The 23,571-nt window shown below is 34.0% G+C and overlaps 2 protein-coding genes across 18 annotated transcripts in view; one reads left to right on the top strand and one right to left on the bottom strand.

The window, feature by feature from the left end:
- Positions 1-14,539, bottom strand: part of DCDC1 (doublecortin domain containing 1) — a 489,423-nt gene extending 474,884 nt beyond the window's left edge. For 11 of the 13 annotated variants that reach the window (XR_014837084.1, XM_021085287.2, XM_021085290.2 and 8 more), the window contains exons 1-3: positions 14,511-14,539; positions 10,213-10,276; positions 1,546-1,597 (exon numbers count right to left, since the gene is read on the bottom strand). Coding sequence is in view for 2 of the 13 variants with exons in the window: in XM_085011468.1 (XP_084867594.1) it covers positions 1,546-1,580 (35 nt within the window). In the remaining 11 variants the exon portion in view is untranslated. The remainder of the gene's footprint in view (positions 1-1,545; positions 1,598-10,212; positions 10,277-14,510) is intronic. The other 2 variants (XM_085011465.1, XM_085011463.1) reach the window with 1 other exon arrangement.
- A 96-nt stretch (positions 14,540-14,635) lies between these two features.
- The window catches only part of DNAJC24 (DnaJ heat shock protein family (Hsp40) member C24), a 61,662-nt gene continuing 52,726 nt past the window's right edge, over positions 14,636-23,571 (top strand). For 2 of the 5 annotated variants that reach the window (XR_014837096.1, XM_013994474.3), the window contains exons 1-2: positions 14,636-14,719; positions 15,551-15,694. Coding sequence is in view for 3 of the 5 variants with exons in the window: in XM_013994474.3 (XP_013849928.1) it covers positions 15,584-15,694 (111 nt within the window). In the remaining 2 variants the exon portion in view is untranslated. Of the gene's footprint in view, positions 15,021-15,550; positions 15,695-23,571 lie in introns of all 5 variants that reach the window. The other 3 variants (XR_014837095.1, XM_013994473.3, XM_085011574.1) reach the window with 2 other exon arrangements.

The raw sequence follows: 23,571 nt of genomic DNA, 5'->3' as shown, positions 1-23,571 counted from the left end.
ATCCTTACCCTACTGACCCACACAGCAACTCCACATAAACCTGGCTTAAATCCTGATTTGAACAGACCAACTTAAGTAAGACATACATTCTTTTGGACAATGGGGGATATCTGAACACAAACTGGGAATTACTGATATGAAGGAAATGACTTTATTGGGTATGAATAAATGGTGTTATTATGATAAATACATCTGTTAGGGATACAAACCAAACTATTTTTAAGTAAAATATGATTGAGGTTTGCTTTAAAATACACCAGGAAGAAAAGTGAAAGAGAATATAAATTAGAATGGCAAAAGTTGATGGCTGTTGATTTTGAGTAAAGAGTACATAGGAGTCTGTTTTACTATTTTTCCTTTTATGTTTGAAAATGTTCATAACAAAATATTTCTTAAAAACCATGTGGAATTTACATTTTATTGTATATGTTTAAAAGACTGATGTAATGGTTTTATTCTAAAATGTCAACATTCATAGTATATCAGAAATTACATCTTTTCCAACTATTTAAGCTTATAATGAGAAATTTTAAAAGTCAAGGAAAGATAGAGATGGGGAATTAAGAGGTATAAACCACTATGTATAAATTAAATAAACTATAAGGATATATTGTATAGCACAGGAAATATAACCAATATTTTATAATAACTTTAAATGGAGTATAATCCATAAAAATTTTGAATCACTATGATGTATACTTAAAACTATTATAATATTGTAAATCATCTTCAAATAAAAAATAAATAAATTTTTTAAATGACCATTCTTTAAAGCTTTTATCATATCACTCCTTAAGGATGAATATCAAGGGATAATCAGTGAGATTTTATGAACTATAAAATATTTTAATTCTACTTAGAAAACTGTTTAATTAATAGAAGAAATTCCTGAAATACAAGATATGTTAAACTTCCAGAAATTTTAAAGATAACTGAGTTCAAAATATCTAATTAGCCCAATGCCCCCTTTCCCATATACTTATGAGAACATACCCAATTATCTTGAAAAAGGCAATTAAAATTACTATTAATAATCTTAATACTAGGACATGTTATAATTCATTTGATAATTACATTTCCCACAAGATACTGTCAACATAAACTGTGAAACTGCAGATCCATCCTGTTTACAAGTATCAGAGACAATATGCTCACTATTCTGTTGTACTTAAATGTTGTATTGCAGTTTTTCTTAACAGGTAATACGTGACATGAAACATGTCTGATTTCATGCTTCCTAATTTCCATTCTGATGTTTAGCATTAAGAAATTATATTTATGTATCACACATGTCAGAAAACAATTTAAATAATTAAAGTAAGAAAAATAATAGCAACCATGCCTTTCACTTCAAATACAAAATATAAATCTTTTATTCATGGATATTAAAAAACCATCTACAATCAGAAATGCCAACTTTCTACATTTCCAGATTTATGTAGCTAGCATTAAGTATTTTGTGTAAATGTTCATGTTTTATATTTTCAGAAATTTGTTATGAATCAAAATATTGTCATAAAAATAAGGAAAAAGTCAAAAGACTACCTTTCAAGATTGACTCCTGAGTTTTGAAAATTCATTATTTCTGTTCTTCATTCTAATTTTTAAAACAAGGAAAAGGAAAAATGTAATTATTTTGATTTTAAAAACATTCTACAGGAAAAGGTACCATTTAAGCCAGGTTGAAGTTTACATTATTTATTGCTATTTTCTTAAAAAATATGCATTAGAATAAATATTTTTCTAAATACCAAAGTAAATACAATACATGGTTCTGGCATATTTATTTTTCTGAAAGGCACTCTGAATCTTAGACAACATAAATACTAGGCAGTGTGGTAGTTGCCATAGTAACAAGTAAATAGGAGCATAAAAATACATGCAATTTTTCAAATATATACACTTTTTTTCATAAATATGCATATCTTACAGGTAAAAATTACTCAACCCTTGCTTTAGTCCCTCTTTTAGAGAGAGTAACACCTAAGTCTTTAGGAATAAAAGACTATCAGGTAGCAATGTAGCAGGCTCAAAAAAGTTTTTAAATGCTATATGGGAAATCTTGAGATTTTAAAATCAGTTTTCCAAAATGAAGACAGGAAAAAAACTCCTTTCATTCCATATTATTTTAACTGTCAGTTCTCTAGGTAAAGGTAAAATTGCATAAACTTCTTTTCCTCCCAAGCATGAAATTCCCTTCCACTTTGCATGAGTTTATTATTCACATATATTAAATGGAGCACTTGACCATGGAAAACTGAAAGCCCTGTTGATCACAAAGGAGCCACAAAAGTTAATATGATAACCCATGAGCTACTACTTGAATAAATGATCTGAAAATCTTCTTGGTAGTGTGCTCAGTTGGAGTTTAAGGAGATTTTTCCTTTCTCTTCTCCCTTTATTAAAATACAGTCTCTGGTTTATAGGTATCCTAGAAGACAGAAGTGTATTGATAGAGTGTTCTGAATTTTACACTTCCAGTTTAAGAGGGCTTAGCATACATTTACTAGGGCTGGAGAAAGAAGTGGTTCTATAAGCCATGATGTGAAGTTTGAAATCTACTGAAAGGTATGGTAAGTTAACCAAAACACAACAGGAAAGTTGCTCAACTATTTTGGGGAAACAAATCCTTCAAATCTGATTGCATAAATTTGTACTTCCAATTTGCTTCATTAACAACTATTATGTAACATTCTCCTAGAGAATATAAAAATTTTTAAAGAACACCTCCTAGGCAGGGTGCCAAATATGAGGTGATAAAACAGTGAGCTCTAGGACTCAGCTTGTGCTAACTCTCTGAGAGAGAAACTATACACTGTAATGGTTAAGGATTAACTCAACTAGCCTGCAAGAGGAACTTCTTCATCATGCATATGCATGATCCTGTTTACTTTTATCAAAGATAAATCAGGGTTTTTTCCCCTGGAGGAGATAGTAAATTAACTTTAAGAAGTCCAAAGTATGAATTAAAATATTAGTCAAATATTTATGACTATCACAAAAAATAAGTCACATAGATGATGTGAATACTGCAAAAGGAAGAAAGAATATCTTTTTCTTCTTCTTCCCCCTCAATCCTTTTAAATATTTCCCTCTGTTTTCAACATCTTAAAGCGATGGGAAAATGTCCCTGGAGACTGGAAAAGGAAAAACATGCCCATCTTTAAAACAAGGGGAAATGATTTTGGTAATTAGACAGCTTAGTTTAACCTAGAAACATGCAATAACAAATTAAACAATCAATTAGTAACACCTAGAAGGGCATAAGATATTGGAAAACAACCAACACAGTATCTGAAAAGCCAAATATGCCAGATGAACTTAGTATCTTTTTCTGATAGAATGACAGGTCAGATTATCAAGTAAGAAGTGAACAGTGTAATCTATTTTAGTGTTGCAAGCCTTTTTATTCTATTCCCCAATTCAGTATAGGAGAAAATGATTTAGGAAGAAAATAATTTAAACACTGTCTTCAGTGCTAAGCCAATGGATGTTGACAAATCTCCTCTCTTCTGAGGGCTTGATTCAGAACTGAATCAATGTCTTTACTAATAACTAGTCAGGAATCTTGGTCTCCTTTATGTTTTAGCTCCATTGTATCAAGTCTTTGGGATCTCTAAAATTAAAAAGAAAGTCTTTCCTTAGTTTTCTTTCCAATTTAGTTTACTTTCCAACTTAATGATCTTTCCTAGGGATCTTAAATGACTTGCTTCAATTAAGTGCTGCTATAGTGGTACAAGATATAAATGCACTGTATTTTCTATTATTTATTTTTTGTTTTTGAGGGCTGCATCGGTGGCATACGGAGGCTCCCAGGCTAGGAGCTGAATCAGACCTGCAGCTGCTGGCCTATACCACAGCAAAAGCAACACGGGATTTGAGCTGCATCTGCAATCTATACCAGAGCTCATGGCAACCCTAGATCCTTAACCTACTGAGCAAGACCAGGGATTAAACCCACATCCTCATGGATACTAGTCAGGTTCATTACTGCTGAGCCATAACAGGAACTCCCATAAACCCATTTTAGGTAGAAATTTTGAGAGGGAAATGAGGGATGCTTGGCGAATGATCTTCTATGACTACAGCGAATGATATGTAACAGAGAGGTGTTTAAATATAAATAAGAACACTCAAATCTTGAAGAGTGTGAAGAATAGCTCTTATTTGTTTAGAAAAGGAAGACACTGTAAAGAAGATCAACTGTATGGAGTCAAGAGATGAACCCGATTTTCAAGGACAGAAGTCTCTGTGCTATGAGAACAACTGTCCAAGTACACAAGGATGTTAGAAGCACAACTATGGAGGAAAGAGGTTCTAGCTGGGAAGGAAGTCAAACCTTGGTCTGTACTGGAGGATCAGACAAGAGCCAATGCTATGTTGAACTGAGTAGCTTAAAGGACCAGGATAAGTGTCAGTCCTCATTATATAATTAACATGCCCATTTCCCAAATTCTGTACTAATTAAAATAATAATTTATATACCTTAGAAAGAAAAAAAAATTGGTCACTGAATTGTTTGTTTTATCTTAACTATCTTTCTTAGCCTAACTGCTGTAGAAACAATCAACTGGAGATGTTTCCAAGCTAGAGAGGGCATTGCTTGTACCAGGGAATCAAGGAGGAAATGAGGGCAATTAATGCTTCTAATTTTTCTCCCTTCCAGTCTTTCAACACAAGGAAGTCACATCATTTCTTCCACTCTTACTCTAGGATATTTCAGAATGGAGTTGCCTACATTAAGTTTTATAAAATACAACTTTAACTTTATAACTAAAAAAGTAAAAACAAAGATAGAATATTTATATTTACCAAACCAAGACTATCATCAATAATTTACTTAGTTTAATAACTGAGAAAAAAATAGAATAAAGAAAACAGAACTGTGGATTTGGAGACATGAAGGTAGTGTATTCTAATGGAAAGACCCCTGAAACTAGACCAAGAAGTTCTAGAGTTCTGAAATTAATTTGGGGTCAGATCTTGGGTAAATCCTAAACTTTATTAGGTTCAATTTCTCTAAAAAAAAAAAAAGGCTGGGAAAAATGATACAATGGGAGAAAAAGGCTGGGAAAAATGATACAAGGGGAGAACTGTAAAGTTCTGTCTCTAAAACTTTAGCCACATAAATAAAAGAGCTTTAGTGTGACGGAAAATTCAAAAAATGTGGAGTCAGCTTTCTTGAGTTTGAATCTTGCCTCTGTCCCTTCCCAGTCTTATTTCCTTATCTGTACAACAATAATATCTGCCTAATCTATTTTATAGAATTGTTATATAAATGAGAAAATACATAATGTGTGAAAGTGCTTGTTAATTATAAAAGTCCTCATTTTTGTATTTAGTTCTGCATCCTGCATTGTCTCAGAAAGAAATTTTAGACATGGTAGAATGTGCTCTAAGATTCCTTGTTACCAGAGAAGATGCAGCTATTTACAATTTACAATTTAGGAGTGTTTGTTTCCTCAGCTGTTGGAGAGCCATTGTTGGAGAGCCCAGATTTCTAGGAACTCAGGAACGGGTAGTTATCCTCTGTCACAGCAAAAATACATAAGATTTCCAAACCAATTCCTCTAAAGGAAAAAGTGGGAACTTTAGCCATAAGTCAAGTAACTATGTTGGTTGGTAATATGTTAGAAATGCAAATGGGGGGTGGGTTGTGCTATACAAAGGATCAACTAAAAGTGTGGACTAAGACAATATAAAGAGTATAGCAGCAAGGCATTGAGGGCACCAGGCATCACCATTCTGATTTTGTAAAATGTGTTAGTTGGACCCGCTCTGTAGATGAAGGAGGTCTTTGTGAAACAACATCTTGGGAGGGTATTGGACATAAAAAATATTAATTGTAAAGCTTAGCCAGTGAAAAAAGTAAAAATATTTTTAAATTAGGTTATTAAACACTAGGGGCTTGACCCTTTTTACTGAAAATTTACTTTTATCGTTATATCTGGCTTTTCCCTGAGGAAATATGAATATCAGATGGCTCTCCTCAACTTGACAGAATACAAAAAGCTCATTTGTGAAGGCCTGGTAGTTTTAGTTTTAATATATATATAATTGAATATAAAAGAAGGAAAATGATTTTTTTTAAGAAACATGCAAAAAATCCATTTTTATTGATTTATAATCATATTACAAGACTGATTATGACTTCATAAATAAAGATAGATCCAGGATGGCATGCTTTTCTGAGAGATGGTATGCCACAGAACAATCTACAGCAAAAAGGTCCAAAGACAGTAGTGAAGCAAGGCATGGCCTAATTAGTGTAGTGAAATTCAACTCAATTAAGTATTGATTACCAGCTAATACCTATAATTAGAGAGATATCCAAATATAAACTAACATACTTTGGTAAAATTGATCCAAATACATTTCTAATCATTTCAAATGCTTTAAGCTTGCCAATTCTCCCTGTAGCGAAGACTATTATCTAGTTTCCTGACCAACCTTTGCAACACTTGCAAGGCTGGGAACCAAGTAACAATAGCACTTGAATCCTGATGACAGGCTTAGCCTCATCTATTTGAAACAAGAAGCTGGGGAAACAGGATATATAGTGGACTAAGACAAAAAGAACTGCTACCAAGTTCACAGAAAAATCTTTTATATCTGGTAACACTTTCTTCACTTAGTTCTTCTTTTATAGGATTATCTTACTTTAACCTATAACTAATATAAGACATTTCTAAGTACATCTTCCTCTGCAATGATATATCTGAATATCATATATATCTACATCAACAAAATTAACTTTCTAAATTAGATTTTTAAAATTTGGAACTTGAATATATATATATATGTATTTCTCCTGTACTGAAATAAGGGAAGTCATTTAAGTTACTCCAAATATAGGTAGAAACTAAAAATAATTAATTTAATATTCATAGAGACTAACACCGCAGATTGGGATTTACACTATAAAGATTAAAAAAGTTATACAGTCTTTCAAATTAATATATCTGACTGTCTTTCTCTAATGCTCCCTTTTCACCTGCAGCACATCAGACAAGGTAATAATTTATGATAATCATATGAAAATATACAATTAATATTCATCACCTCTCATTCCTCATCACTTTAGATGATCAGTAATGCAGAGTGAAAATGCTGTCAGATTTCTAATTGCTTTGTAATGGGCTTGAAACAGGGAAATCATTAAAGGCAAACAATCTGTCATTTGTCTGTTACTTTAACTATCTATCACACAAAAAAACTCATTAAAGAAATTGCTAATGAGCTACAAAAGACTATATTCATGGTGCGTCCAGAGTAGGTTAAAAAGTAATACTATGGATTGCTTAAAATATTTTAAAAATATGGTATTTTTGTGGAAATTCATCAGAAAACATCTATTCTTCAGTATACTTTTTAAGCTGTGTGGTTTCATTATTTTGGCATCTAATCCATCATTGTAGAAATCCCTTTAGCATGTAAGAATTGTTTTTCATCAGTCTCTAAATAATTAAACTGAATGGTTGCAAGAAGCTGAAATGCTAAATATGTTTATTACTAGAAAACTGACACAGTCATAAAAAATACTACCATAGTAACCCTGATGCTAAGGGAAGAGCATATTTTAAAATTTGATTTTTACCCTCATATCACTGTGGATTTGAACTGTTGAATGTTTCACTCATCTTAAATAATGTTATCATTACACAAAAATTATATTCACCTATTGAAATTAAGATAATAACACTAAACTCTGCATAATAACATTATTTTGAAAAAGTTAAAGACATTAACCAACACTAAAATGTTTCATAATATTATTTCAAATAGTTTTGGAGTGGAAAAAAAATCATTTCTTTAAATGAGCACTCCAAAACTTGCATGTCTTTACTAATGCTATCTTTCTTATATGAGGTACTAAGTTAAAAAAAAATCATTGATAATGACACTAATCTAATTAAAAAAAAACTGGAAATGTTGTGTTGATGGAGTTCAGTTGCATTTTATTTTAGAAAAAAATATGACAGTAACAAACATAATAGTGTTACCAATTATGTTTTTCATTTTGCTCACGATCAATTAAATCATGAATGTATTTCTTATAGCAAAACATATGAATTTTAATAAAATCAAACTTCTCTTAAGTACATAGATCTATTCAGATCTATTGGAATATACCCCAATTTAAAAACCTAAGTGCAGTGGCATGTTTAGCCAGGTGCCACAGTTGATACACAGGAGTGAATTCCAAGCTGACTTCAAAAGGTTCCATAACACTCTAGAAACATCTTCATTATACTCTCTAATTGACTTAAACAGACTTTGTATCAACTGTTTAACACATTTTTACCCACAAATTAACACCCTTTGATCATTCAAATTAACCTTTCTTCTGTGAGTCAATTACATGACAAAAATAAAATAAACTTTAAAAATTCAGTTTAAAAAACAAAAATGGAGAAGAGAGGAATCTTTTAAAAACAGAGCATATATATCCATATCACTGCAAATTTTGAAGAGATCATTGCAAAATTTCAAATTTCAAAATAAATGGAAACTTTACCGAAAAAGCCAGGGTGAGTGGTCATCAGACAAAGATAAATGCATAAAGAAGTGAATGGGGATATAAGAAGTTGGTTATTTATTATGATTATTAAAGAGAAACAAGATGGATTATATATAGTATCTTTAATAGGTTCATTGAATATTAAATATCAGATGTGAAGAAGCAAGGAAGATATGAATAAAAATTCCAGGTAAGACAAAGATTTGCAAAGACTTATGGTCAATTAATCTATGACAACGGAGACAAGTATATAAAGTGGAGAAAAGACAGTCTCTTCAATGAGTGGTGCTGAGAAAACTGGACAGCTACATATAAAATAATGAAATTAGGACATTCTCTAACACCATACACAAAAATAAACTCAAAATGAACTAAAGACCTAAATGTAAAGTCAGATACCATAAAACTCCTAGAGGAAAATACAAGCAGAACACTCTTTGACATAAATCGCAGCAATATCTTTTCAGATCCATCTCCTAAAGTGATGGAAATAAAAACGAAAATAAGCAAATGGCAAATAATTAAACTTAAAAACTTTTGCATAGCTAAGAAAACCAAACCTATACAAAACAAAACCTATAGAATGGGAGCAAATATTTGCAAATGATGTGACTGATAAGGGGTTAATCTCCAAAGTCTACAAATAACTCATATAGCTCAATATTAAAAAAATAAAATAAACAACCAATAAGAAAATGGGCAAATGATCTAAACAGGCATTTCTCCAAAGGAGGTACACAGATGGCCAAAAGGCATATGAAAAGATGCTCAATATTGCTAATTAGAAAAATACAAATCAAGCAACAATGACGTATCACCTCACACTGGTCAGAATGACCATCATCAAAAAGTCTACAAACAATGCTATATAAGGTATGAGAAAAAGGAACCCTCCCTACACAGTTGGTGGGAATATAAATTCGTACAGTCACTGCGGAGAAGAGTATGGAGCTTCCCTAAAAAAATACTAAAAACAGAACTACCATATGATCCAGCAATCCCACTCTGAGGCATATATCTGGAAAAAAAATCATAATTTGAAAAGGTACATGCACCCCAGTATTCATAGCAGCACTATTCACAATAGCCAAGGCACAGAAGCAACCAAAATGTCCATCAACGGACAGTGGAATATTACTCAGCTATAAAAAAAGAATGAAATAATGCCATTTGCAGCAACATGGATGGACCTAGGGATTAACATACTAAGTGAAGTAGATGAGACAGAGACAGCCAAATATAATATTGCTTGTATGTGGAATATAAAATAAAGATACAAATAAACTTATACATACAACAGAAACAGACCCACAGGCATAGAATACAAACTTATGGTTGCTGAAGAGGAAAGAGGGGAAGGATAAATTAGGACTTTGGGATTAACATATACACATTACTATATATAAAATAGATAACCAACAAGGACCTACTGTACAGTATGGGGAACTCTACTCAATGTTCTGTAATGACTTATGGGAAAGGAATCTGAAAAAAGAATGGATATGTATAAAATGAATCACTTTGCTGTACACATGACACTAACACAACACTGTAAATCAACTATACTTCAATAAAGAAGAGAGAAAGACCTTTAAGTCTGAAACAAGCTTGAAAGAACATAGACACAACTGAAGTTAAACACACAAGAAAAAACACAGCAAACGGTGTGGTTAACACTGAAAAGTACTTACCTCTTTGTCTCCCCTGCTTAGTGCACTGCCTTACTTAAACTCAATGAATGGTCACTGATGATTACTGTGAAAGACAAAAGGAGAATAAATAGACCAGCAGAGGGAATATATGCAAAAATGAAGAATCACTTCTAAAAGACATAGTAGGATTGTTCATTACAGCTAATTCTCAATACTGTTTAAAGCTTTATGATAACAGGCCAAAAAAAGGAAACAAGGAAGTTTCTCTAGCCATTCCTCTCCCCTCTCTGTCAAAAGCATTATTTAAAATAGAACACTTCCACACATCTTCCTGGAATAGCCTCATTCTGATTCAAGGATTTTAATCATTTGAGTAATCTGCCTTATTCTACTTGCATAAATATAAGTTATCAAAGGTCGCAGCACCTGTATTTCCTCTGGCACAGCACTTAACACAGTTATCTCAGTTGCTTGTCTGGCTACACAGATAACCTTTATGATTTTGAGAGGGCTATAGCCAACTCAGTCTTGTGTCTCTTGTAACAGAGGCTGGGACAACTAGTAGACAGTAAACATTTGTGGACAGAATGAATAAGTGAATGAAGGCTGTATTTGTACTATGTTACTTTTTTTTTAAATCTTATCACTAGCTAAGAGATTCTAAGTTGCTCTGGGGCAATCATCTAATTTCAGAACATAACCATAATGCTCTGTGGTACTTAAAAACAAATACAGCTTAGTTCACTGGTATGAACAGCCCAAAACCCTAAAAATTCAGAGATAGGTAAGATCAAGGAAATTAAAGAAGAGTTTGTGAGGAAACCAGTGAAAAGAGCCAGGTAAATATAATCCTGGGATAAGAAATAATCAGCAGAAGTATATACTGTATATACTGCAAATATCCATCAGTAAGAAGCACAATTTACTAATATGAACTTAAGGTAAGAATTTATTAATGTGTGGTGGACATTAGTAAGTTTATGAGCAGGCAAGTACTAAAGTGATAAATTGAATAAGAATGTGATTTTTTTTCTATCATTACAACCAAGAGTCTCAAACCTCTGCAATATCTATATATCTCTATCTCTATCTACACCCTATCTAACTCTAGATATAACATCTGATGAAGCATCTTGAAATCAAATATTTAACATATGCCTACTTTGCTTATGTACATGCTGATGTCACAGGAAATAAGAGGTTTTGGCCCATCCTTTTAATTTACCTGGCAAACTACAGTTCAACAAACATTTGGGTTTGGTCTTATTTTTCCAATTTAATAGTATGTGGCTTTCTTTTGCTCTGTTTAGAAATTCCTAAAATACTGTTATGAATTCTTAATGTTCTAATACATCAAAACTGAGCAATAAATATTTCATTATCAACAATAATAGCTAATCTTTACTGAGTATTTACTACATTCAGACACCACTATCTCATTTAATCTTCACAACAAACCTATAAAGGAGATACTATTATTTTCTCCATTTTACAGAATAAGAAACCAAGACACAGAGATTAAAGTGTTCATATAACCAGCACGAGACAGAACCTGGATACAAATCTATGCAGTCTGACTCCAGAGTTCATGCTCTTAACCATTATGTTAACACAGTACATATTTCTGCTACAAAATGGATAAATTACCTCCTTAAAATAAAATAGAAAGAAACCTATTATGGACACATCATTAGAATATATCATTAGAACTCCAGAGAACATAGCCAGAAAGCTGGTGCTTAGTTTCTCTAAGAGGTGTTTCTGCCCTCAGAGAGTTTATCTTACAGTTTATATTAGAACATATATCTAAAGTGTAACAATACCCTATGAGTACAAATGGGGAGTAAACTCAGGACTGCTATGAAAGTCCAGAGGAGGAAGTGATTTCTAAGGATGGGTTGTCATAAAAGGCTTGATGGAAGAAAACAGGTCTTAAAGGAGGAATAAAACAGATAGGAGGAAGAAAAAGCTATGGTGTTGCATGCAAAAGGAACCATCTGAACAAAATTATGGATGAAGTAACAAAATATTCAATTGTTTAAAAGTTTCATGTATGAATAGGTGATGAGGCTGGAAAACGAGGATCATATTGGGAAGGTAATTGAACACCAGGTTAAGGAGGGAGGACTTTATCCTATAGACCTGCTCTGTTCAATAGTCACCAGTTAGACAGAGCTAGTGAGTACTTGAAATGTGGCTAGTCCAAATTGAAGTGGGCTGTACAGGTAAAATACACACCAGCTTTTGAAGACTTAGTATGAAAAAAGAATGTAAAATATCTCTTTAATTATTTTATATCAATTACATTTTGAAATAATCATACTGGGTTAAATAAATGTATTATTAAAATTCATTTCATCTGTCTCTTTTTACTTCCTAACATGGCTAATGGGAAATTTAAAATCACACGTGGTTTGCATTTGTGGCTTACATAGTATTTCTATTGGACTGTACTGCCCTAGAATCTGAAAAAAAAAATGAAGGAAAGTTAATGAGAAAGTATTCACGTAAAAAATGTTTAAAGAAGTTTATTCTAATATAAATAAACAGATAAATTCAGGTTGTAAGACAACTGATCTGTGTTTCAATAATCTAATGGCAGGGAAAAACAAAACCATAGTAGTGGAGAATTGGAACTGCTATAGTTCAAAAGATATTTAAGAGACAGAAAAACAAAATGAAATGTGTAGACTTTGGATTCTGAGTCAAGCAAACTAACCATAAAAAGACATTTCTGAGACAACTATGGAAATATAATAAGGACTAGATATTGAACAACATCAATGAATTACTGATCATTTTTGTGGAATAATGATATGATGGAGAGGAAAGAAAAAGTTGCAAAAATATGCTTTGGGATGCAAACCAAAGTATGTTGATATGAAGTGACAAAACACTTGGGATCTTCTGGGGACAAAAAAAAAGTAATTCTCTCTAATCCAAATAAATAAAAAATACAAGTATTAAAAAAGTAAATTGAGAAAACTAAGTTACTCTGATTAGGTTTTTAGAATTCTGTTCAAAAAAGGGAATAAAAGACATAACGTGATGCCTTAATAGAATTATAAATCAAAATAAGGTGCTCTTGCTGTAAAAATTGGATGACCTGAATCCAACGAAGAAGGAACCTGCAGTGGAAAAGGGAAGTTTAAGGGCTAGAAAAATTCAAGAGGTACCATTCTGACAGCACTGTATAAGAAGGTTTTCAGAATAACAGTTCTGTCATTTTAGGTATCCTTAGGGCCACAAAGAAGTTATGCTGGAACCAGGACTGAACACCAGATTCTCTGACTTAGTTTAACGCTGTCTGCTTTTAAATATCCTATGTTTAAAACCCAATGGAGAACCTAATTTAAACTTTTCCCTTGAGATTTTTACACTTTCCTATATCACTCAGTTTTTCTTTTATAGTTTCTAACATCATTCAATAACTGACCATATCAAAATATCTTATTTATGTACTTAGGGTTTGTCTTCGCAGCTTCTCAAAATGAGATTTGGTAGAAGAAAGATAAAAAAGATAAAGGAAAGCAAATCTAAGCAGTAACAAAACTACCTCAACATCTCCAAGTGAAAATTATATCATGCTGCCAAGCAATAAAATGCATTTTTTTTCACCTCCAGGCACAATGCAAACAAGGTTGGTCAATACTGGGTAAGCGGAACAGAGATTTGATAATAAAAGGGAACAACAGAACGAATGAACCAAGAGAGAAGTAAAAAGTAACAACAGCAACCAAAAAACTTAACAGTGCCCATTGGAGTGCCCAGCAACTGCCTCAAAAAGAGAGTATTATTCTGCTTTTTCCGTAAGCTTTAAAGATAGCATAGCTGCCCTGGGAATAGGTAGACTTGCTGAGTGTGAAAGGACTTTTAAAATTTCTCATTTTTTAAGTCGGTTGCTAAGATCCAAAAAAACAATAATAATTACGTTGAACATCTTTTCCAGAAGAAAAAAAATACTGAAACTGAATAAGAAAAACGTTGCTCAGCATAGGTTTTAGCTCCCTTCATTTTGGAATGAGAACATTAGAAGGCACGTGTGGGGACAAAGGCGAGTCAGAGCTCCTCAGCGTTCTCTTCATCCCCACCCCCCCACCCCAGCATCCCCACCCCCACCCCATCCCATCCCCAGCCACGGTACTACGTTCGCCAACCACAAAAGGACTGGGAGCAGCGCTGGGTAGGGTAAGCGGAGGAAGCTTTGGGGAAGGCGGCGAAAGCCTGGTGGCGGGGGGTGCTCTCTGAGGAAGAGGAGAGAAGCGACAGTCGGGAAGCCAGGACAGGAGTGAGTTAGAAAAAAGAAGAATGCCTTTTTCCACAGCTCCGGCACTTACTGATGACAAACGCCCTGGAAAATGCCACTGGGTTACCATAGCGACCGCGTCCAGAGGGCGGAGCGGCGCTTCCGATCGGAGCCTCAGCCTGGGCGGCTCGACTAGAAACGTGATCACGTCAGGGCAGTGACTTCCGGCGGAAGCAGAAGCCGGTTCCGTGGTTAGACAGACAGCCGTAGCAGTGGGCTTTAATGGCTCTGCTAAGTTTGGTAAGTTTGCTAAGAGGCGAATCCAGGGTAGGGTGCTGACCTGTGGAGGCCGAGGATTTCCGAGTCCCAATTTTAGGAAACCCCGGATGTCTCGTTGAACTCATTGCTGCGGGAAGAGGTTGCCTGGTTCTGGGGCTTCTGGCGGGCTGTGTTTCGGGAAGCAAGCTGGAGGGCTGCGATATCCTTCAGTGAACAGCTTCAGGCGCTCTTTGCGTGGTCTGAGCGCGTCTCCTCTGCCCAAGGGACTGTTGCTCTCTACCTGCCGCTGCTGACGAGCTGTTTCACCTGTTATTCTTTTAAGGTAATCTGGAAGAAAAGAGGTGAACTGGAAAAATTAGGAGGGAATGCTCCCAGATTCATGTTAATTCTTTGGTGTTTTGTTTTGCTTTTAGGAAATATTTACTCATTTTGTAAACATTAATTAAACTCTAGTGTGTTTGCTGAGCACTTACTGTGTGTCGCTTTTACCAAGAAACTAGCGGAAATACTAGCAGTCATGCTAGCAGTCATCCACTGCTCCGGATCATTATCGAATTTTTTTTTTCTTTCTCTCTCTCTCTCTTTTTTTTTTTTTTTTTTTTTTTTTGCTTTTGTATATTCATTAATTTAAGATATAAGCGTATATCATGAAACATCTAATAGGTTTTCCACACTTGTCTGTATACTTACCCATGGAATTCTTAGCACGTTTTAAAATTAAAAGATACGCTTCTTCAGGTTTGCACTGTAATCATGATTTACTCAAATATGGAAGAACTTAGAAAAACGGTTCCTTGTTATTTCTTAGATACACGCAAATCGTAATGAATTGTCATCAATTTTTCTATTCAGCTGATCTGAGAAGGCTCATTTCTTGTTGGATGGATGATGGCATTTGAGCAGATACCAAGAAAGGATTGGTACAGCATTCTAGGGGCAGACCCATCTGCAAGTGTGTCAGACCTAAAACAAAAGTATCAAAAACTCATATTAATGGTAAGTCGTTTTCTTTCAGATTCTAAATCATTGGGGGCCGGGGGATCAGTTTTTTTAGGTGACCAGAAATTTAGGTTTCCATAAAATGAATAAATGATATCAAAGCAGGAATCAGAGGGAGTTCCTGTTGTGGCTCAGGGGTAAGCAATCCGACTAGTATTCATGAGGATGCCCTTTCAATCCCTGGCCTCTCACAGTGGGTTAAGGATCCGTCGTTGTGAGCAGTGGTGTAGGTCAAAGATGCTGCTCAGATCTGGCATTGCTGTGGCTGTAGTGTAGGCCGGCCTCTGCAACTCTAATTTGACCCCTAGCCTGGGAATTTTCCATATGCCACTAAGTGTGCTCTAAAAAGAAAAAAGCAAAAACAAAAACAAAAAAAGATTGATCAGAGTATCAATTTGATTAGTTGAAACTTTCAGTGAAAGAAAAAAAGTTGATTTGAGATGGGCTAGCATGATGGTTTGGACCAGATCTGAGTCATGCTGATTGAGTCATCCTGATTCCACCACTAACTTCCTTGAGAAATTGGACAAGTTATTTTCTCCTGTATGTTCCTCAAGAAGGATTAAATGAAATAATCTTTGTAAAATTCCTTGAAATGTGCCATGTAATAGTCAACATTAGTATCCCATAGACCCTAGCTAACAGTGGCTATTAACGCACTTGAAACTTGGCTAGTCCAGAATGAGATGCACTGTTAGTGTAAAACACACATTGGAATTTGAAGACTTAGTACCAAAAAATAATATATAATAATCAAAAATTTTTATGTTGATTCAATATTGAAATGATAATATTCTGGATATGTTATTTTGGATATATATTTCAGAATATATTACATTTTGCTTATTTTATATATATTATTTGCATATTTTTACAAATACAATAAGTATTATCAAAATTGATTTCATCTGCTTTCTATTTTAATGTTGCATATGTGGCTTGCATTTATAGTTTGCATTGTATTTTTATTGAAAAATACTGATTTAGGTCAAACACTCTTCACCTGACTCCATTCTTTTGTGAAATGAGTTGTGATATTTATAAATAGATAATATCTTTCCCAACTATCATATTAATTTTTTTCAATCTATATTCTGAGATTTCTTAAGCAATGTCAGTAACTATAATGGTGTCTGGTTAACTCAGTTTATGAAAAAAGTAGAAGAGTATTACTTATATAACATCAGTTCTTTCTCTAGTTTTTATCAAATCTATGAGATTTTGTCATAGCTTACTATTTATTGTGAGAGACACTGTTTAAATGTTATTATCCCTGCTTTAGGTAGTAGTTGAGCTAAATGATGTTAAAGTTTCTTTTGTCTCAAAATGTTTAAGATTTCTGTCACTAAAATCAAGTAGACTTTTGAAAAATTTCTTCATCCTTGTGCCTTATTTAACATGGATATGAGGCTGGAGAGGTAGGTCTAGATCATGTGGGCAGGGCCTTGTAGCCATGTTGGCATTCTTTCGACAAGAAGAAGCCCTTTGCACTTAATGTGGTAACATCTGTCAAACATCAGACAAAATGAATGAACCATTTTGCATACCCTCTAGTAATGTATCAGAGAGTTCTAGTTGCTCTACATCTTCACCAACATTTGATGCTATTACTCTCTTTCAATTAATCTGTTAAGGGTTTTTCAGTTTTGCCATCACTGACGTTTGGGGCAGGATAATTCTTTACGTGGGGCTGTCCTGTTGATTGTATGATGTTTAGCAGCATGCTAGATGCTAGTAACAGCTAAGAATGTTTCCTGGTTCTAAAAACTTGGAAACCTCCCTATCTCATTGAGAACCACTGTGTTTAATGTGATTTTAGCCATTTGTATAATTGTCTTTTGTGACGTCTCTTTTAAAAATTAAATATATTCTTGATCTTGTGCATATATTATATATGTTTTCTCCTAGACTATCATTTGTCAGCTCATTTTCTTAATGATAATATTTGATGAGAAGATTTTTGTTTTGGTGGAATGTAATTTATCAAAGTTTTGTTTTATGGTTAGTGTTTTCTTCTATAAGATTTATAGTTTGCCTTTACCTTTAGACATATGATTTTTGTGTATGGTGTGATATAGGAAGTTACGTTTTTCCCTTGGTGTGGCTGTCCATTTGTTTATCATTGCCTGAAAAGATTTTCTTCTCTCTGTTGGATTGTCTTGGCAAGATGGGTCTATTTCTAGACTCTATTCTGTTTGATATATTTATCCTTTACTAATACCTCTGTCTTGATTACTGTAGGTTTATAGTCAGTTAGTTTTAAAGTCACGTAAAGTTAAGTTCTCTAATTTTATTCTTCTTTTCAAATTTATTTTGCAAAGAATATTTGTATTTGTATATTCTGCTTAAATATAGAAATATAAATTTAAAATCAGCTTGTAAATTTCTACTAAAAAAAAATCCTGCTAGCATTTTAATTTTGACTGTGTTGAATATATATCCACTTTAGCAGTCTGGACATTTAACAATATTGAGTCCTCTAATTCATTAATATATTATATCTTCTCTATTACTTGTCATCTTTGGTTTCTCAGAAATATTTCAGAACTTTCAGTACAGTATTACAGTCTATCTTTGGATTTATTTCTGGGGGTTTTTTTTCTTATTTTTTGGTTCATTGTAAATGTTTTTTCTTTTTATTTCATTTTTCAGCTACTCATTGGTAGTGTATAGAACTCTAGTTCATTTTTATATACTGATCTCATATCCCACACTCTTGGTAATTTGTTTTCAGTTGTCCTCCGGCTGTTTTTGTAGATTCCATAGAATTTTCTACCAACATAATTATGCCATTTACAAATAAAGGGAGTTAATTCTTTGAATCTGAATGCCTTTTATTTGTTTTTCTTGCCTTGATGCACTAGTTATATGTTTATATTACAGTGTTCAGTTGAAGTGGTGAGAGGAAATTTCTTTGTCTTGTCCCTGATTTGGGAGGAGGGCTTCAGTATTTAACTATTAAATAAAATGTTAGCTGTGTTTTTTAAGATACTTTTTATCAGATTGGGGAAGTTCTTCCTGTTCCTAGCTTCTGAGAGTATTTATCACAAATGGGTATTGAACTTTGTTAGGTTTTTTTTTAAAAATATATATTGAAGCTTTTATATATTAATTTTTCTTCTTTAATCTGTTAATGTATTGAATTATATTGTCTTTTCTTGTGTTAAGCTTATTTTGCATTCCTAGGACAAATCACACTTGTTTATGAAGTATTGTGGTTTTTTTATGTATTGCAAGATGGTAGTTGCTGTTACTTTGTTAAGGATTTTTATGTCTAGGTTCATGGTATATACTGGTGTAACTTTATTTTCTTCTATATGTGTCTAAATTTAGTATCATGGTTATGCGGACTCCATAAAATAATTGGGAAATGATTCCATTTTCTCTCTTTTCTGCAAAAGTTTGTGTAAGATTGCTTATTTAAATGTTTAATAGAATTTACTAGGAAAGTCATCTGGGCCTGAAGTTTTCTTTGTGGAAAGTTTTGCAATTATGAATTTAACTACTTTTAGAGGCCGTAGGGCTAGTAAAATGTTCTAATTCCTGATTGGTCAACATAGGTGAATTGTATTTTTCGGGACTCTGTCTATTTCATTTCAGAAGTCTAATTTATTGTTGTAATGTTCATACTATCTTCTTATTACTCTTTTATTACTGTAACATATATATTTATATTTTCCATTTTATTCTTTATGTTGATAAATTAGTGTTTTCTATTTATTTTTCCCTGATGAATCTTGCTAGAAGTTTAACCATTTTTTTAATCTTTGCCAAGAACAACTTTAACTTTGTTAATGTTTTTATATTGTTTTTCATTTCTTTTCCTTTGAATTCTGCTTTTAATTTTATATTCTTTCTTCTACTTACTTGTTTTTTATTTTCTTAGCTTATTAATGTAGAAACATGCATCATTAATTGTACCCCGTCTTCTTTTTTTACACAGTCACTTAAAGCTGTAAGTTTCTGTCTAAGCCTGGAGCACTGCTTCAGCTGCATTCCACAAATTTTGATATTAGTATTTTTTTTCTCTCTAGGTTAATATATATATTTTTGTTATTCAGTTTGAACTATTTTAAAGTTTCTCCTGTAATACTTTTCTTTAACCTGTGGGTTACTAGGAAGTACACTGTTTGATTTCTAAATATTGGAAAATATTCAGATCTTTCTTTTCTTTTCTTCCTTTTTTTGGGGTAGGGGGCTGTACCTACAACATATGGAAATTCTCAGGCTAGGGCCTGAATAGTAGCTGCAGCTGCTGGCCTACGGCACAGCCACAGCAACACAGAACCTGAGCCATGTCTGCAGTGTACACCACAGCTCATGCAGCACTGGATCCTTAACTCACTGAGCAAGACCAGGTTTCAAACCTGCATCCTCATGGATACTAGTTGGGTTTGTAAACCCGCTGAACTGCAAGGGGAAGTCCCTCAGATCTTTCTATTATAGGTTTCTAAATTAATTTATCTGCTCATAAATGCATTATGGAAATTCTTTTTTTTTCCTTTTATTATTATTTTTTTCTGAAATTTTGTTTTTATTTTTTACAGAATAAAATACATACATTTAAACACAATTACATCCACACAGATTATTATATCATGGATCTTAAGAAACAGATTAAGTGACTCCCTCTGGAGAAGTGGAATGGAAAATATGCTGAGACAAATAGGAAATTTATTTATCCCATTTTGTATGGCTTTCATCCTTACTATTTAGTATTATCTATTAAATTTCAATTTTTCTTTAAAAATTAGCATTATATTAAAATTGTTATATTATGCAACTAAAATTTATAAAGAAAGCCTTATATACCATTAAATATTTTATATACCATAATAAAAAGAATAACTTAACTGGTAAGAATAACAAAAATAATATACCCTCTGAAAATAAGTAAAATATAAAATGCATAAATTGGTTAAAAAACAGTGTAACTATATAAATATGTCCTCACAATTTGTTACATCTTATTGTTTCTTCAATATAGGCATTACACCATTCTAGGTGATGTGATAAACAAGACATTATAGACCTTACATTGTACCATGGAGAGAAATGGTTATTAATAATACAATTGTAGAATTGTATTATTTAATTGTACAGTTGCATTATTTAATTATAATTATCATAAATTCTTTGATGGAGAGGAAATCAGGATCAGATCTGAGGAGACTTCAACATTCCAAGAATGATGTCAAATGACCCTCTTTATGGTGGATTATGCACTTATTTACTGAGATATATTTCTTCTCCAGAGATTCCTTGTTTGTGTATCAATTGTAGATTTTTGGTATGATGTAAGAGTCTATGTGTATATGAGATTGTTTTAAGTTGTTGTTCTCTTAATTGCAAGTTCATCCCCAGTGTCCTGCATTTGTACCCACCTCTTCTCATGATTTCAGATTTTGGTGGTATAATTGTGCATGGATGATTTCGTGTCTTTACTGTACATATACCTTTACTGGTGAGCTTTGTCATTTGTGGAATTTTTGTTTCCTGTTGCTGTCTTGTCTTTTCTGCTTAGAGAATATCCTTTAGTATTTGTTGTAAGGCTGGTTTAGTATTGCTGAATTCTCTCAACTTTTGCTTCACAGATATGAAGGTTTTGATTTCTCCTTCAAATCTGAATGAGAGCCTTGCTGGGTAGAGTCATCTTGGTTGGAGGTTTTTTCCTTTCATCATGTTAAGTATATCATGCCACTCCCTTCTGGCCTGCAGAGTTTCTGCTGAAAAATCTGCTGATAACCTTATTGGGGTTCCTTGTATGTTACTTGTTTCTTTTCCCTAGCTGCTTTCAAGATTTTCTCTTTGTCTTTAATTTTGGTCATTTTGATTAATATGTGTCTTGGTGTATTCCTCCTTGGGTTTTTTTAATATGGTACTTGTTATGCTTCCTGGATTTGAGTGAGTGGTTCCCATGTGAGGGAAGTTTTCAGCTATTATCTCTTGGAATATTTTTTCTGTCCCCTTCTCTCTCTTCTCCTTCTGGCACCCCTATAATACGGATGTTGGTGCGTTTAGCGTTGTCCCAGAGTTCCTTGAGACTCTCTTCAATTGTTTTCAATCTTTTTTCTCTTTTCTGTTCTGCATCCGTAATTTCCACTAATCTGTCCTCCACCTCGCTTATTCGTTCTTCTGCTTCCTATATTCTGCTGTTAGCTGCTTCTAGTGAGTTTTTTATTTCAGTTATTGTATTTTGCATCTCTTCTTGTTTAAGTTTTATATCTTGTATCTCTTTGGTCAGTGTTTCCTGTAAGTTATCCATCTTTGCCTCCAGTTTATCTCCAATGTCTTGCATCACCTTCAGCATCAACAGTCTAAAGTCTTTTTCCTGGAGGCTAAAAATCTCATTGCTTAGCTGTTTTTCTGGGGTTTTTCCTTTCTCCCTCATCTGAGTTATAGTTCTCTGTCTTTTCATTTTTATAGGTTTTTGGTGTGGTGACCTTTTTATAGATAATAGAGTTGTAGCCTCTCGTACCTCTGGTGTCTGCCCCCCTTGTGGCTGAAGTCAGTATGGGGGTTTGCTGTAGGCTTCCTGATGGGAGGGGCTGATGCCTGCCCACTGGTAGGTGGAGCTGATTCTAATCCCTCTGGTGGGTGGGGCTTAGTCTCTGGATGGGATTAGAGGCTGCTGTGTGCCTGAGGGTTCTTTAGGCAGCCTGTTTACTGAGGGGTGGGGCTGTGATCCCACCTGGGTTGTTGTTTGCCCTGGGGCTTCTCAGGCTGACTGATGGGTGGGGCCAGATTTTCCCAAAATGGCCACCTCCAGAGAAAGGCAGCTGCTGAATATTCCTGGAACTTTACCTTCAATGTCCTTCCCTCACAACAAGCCACATTCACCCCTGTTTTCCCAGGATGTCCTCCAAGAACTGCAGTCAGGTTTGACCCAGATTCCTATGGAGACCTCACTCTGCCCCGGGACCTGGTGCATGTGAAAGTCCTTGTGCACCTTTTAAGAACTGGGTCTCCATTTCCCCCAGTCCTGTGGAGCTCCTGCACACAAGCCCCGCTGGCCTTCAATGCCAGATGCTCCAGGGGCTCTTTCTCCCAGTGCCAGATCCCCGCATGTGAGGGTTTGATGTGGGGCTGAGAACTGTCACTCCTGTGGGTGAGTCTCTGTGAACCAGTTAGTTTTCAATCTGTGGAGCTATCCACCCAGGAGGTATGGGGTTGTTTATATCACAAAATCACCCCTCTTACCTCTTGATGTGGCCTCCTCTTTTTCTTCTGTAGTAGGGTATCTTTTTTAAGGTTTCCAGTCCATTTGGGTGGAGATTGCTCAGCCTTTAGTTGTGAATTTTGTTGTTTTTAGGAGAGAAGTTGAGCTCCAGTCCTTCTATTCCGCCATCTTAATCCTGTCTCCTCATTATGGAAATTCTTAATTTTTATTATTTAGTTTTCATATCTATCATTTCTCCTGGCTCCTTTTTGTATAGTTTATATCTCTCTTTCATCTTTTCTCCCATGTTGTACACCATTACCACTAGATCCGCTAATATAGTTTTTTTTTTTTTTTTTTTTTTAAGCTCCTGTCTGATAATTTGAACATCCGAGTCATCTTTGGTTCTGGTTCTGCATCCTTTCTTGATCATGGATGACATTCTCCTTCTTCTTTGTTTATCTTATAATTTTTTATTGAATCCCAAAATTGTTTGTAAAGGAAAAGTAGAGACTGAGGTAAAGAATATATCCCTAGGGATCGACATACCCCTTCTTCTGTAAAGCAACTTGTTTGGCGATCTGAGTTAGTCTGCTCTGTAATTGAGCTGAGTTTTTTTCTTGCTATTGCTTTTATGATGCGCTTCATCATGGGCTTCAAATGATTGAGCAGGGTCAGAACCAGCCCTATGGCAGAAATTGAGATATGAGTCCCA

The sequence above is a fragment of the Sus scrofa genome, chromosome 2 (assembly GCF_054392235.1).
Source record: "Sus scrofa isolate SSC_HxYL_T2T_F1_AM1 chromosome 2, Sscrofa_HxYL_maternal_Yorkshire_Landrace_v2.0, whole genome shotgun sequence".
Classification (NCBI taxonomy): Eukaryota; Metazoa; Chordata; class Mammalia; order Artiodactyla; family Suidae; genus Sus; species Sus scrofa.
Note: the sequence above shows the minus strand (reverse complement) of the source record. Positions and strands in the feature narration are given on the sequence as shown.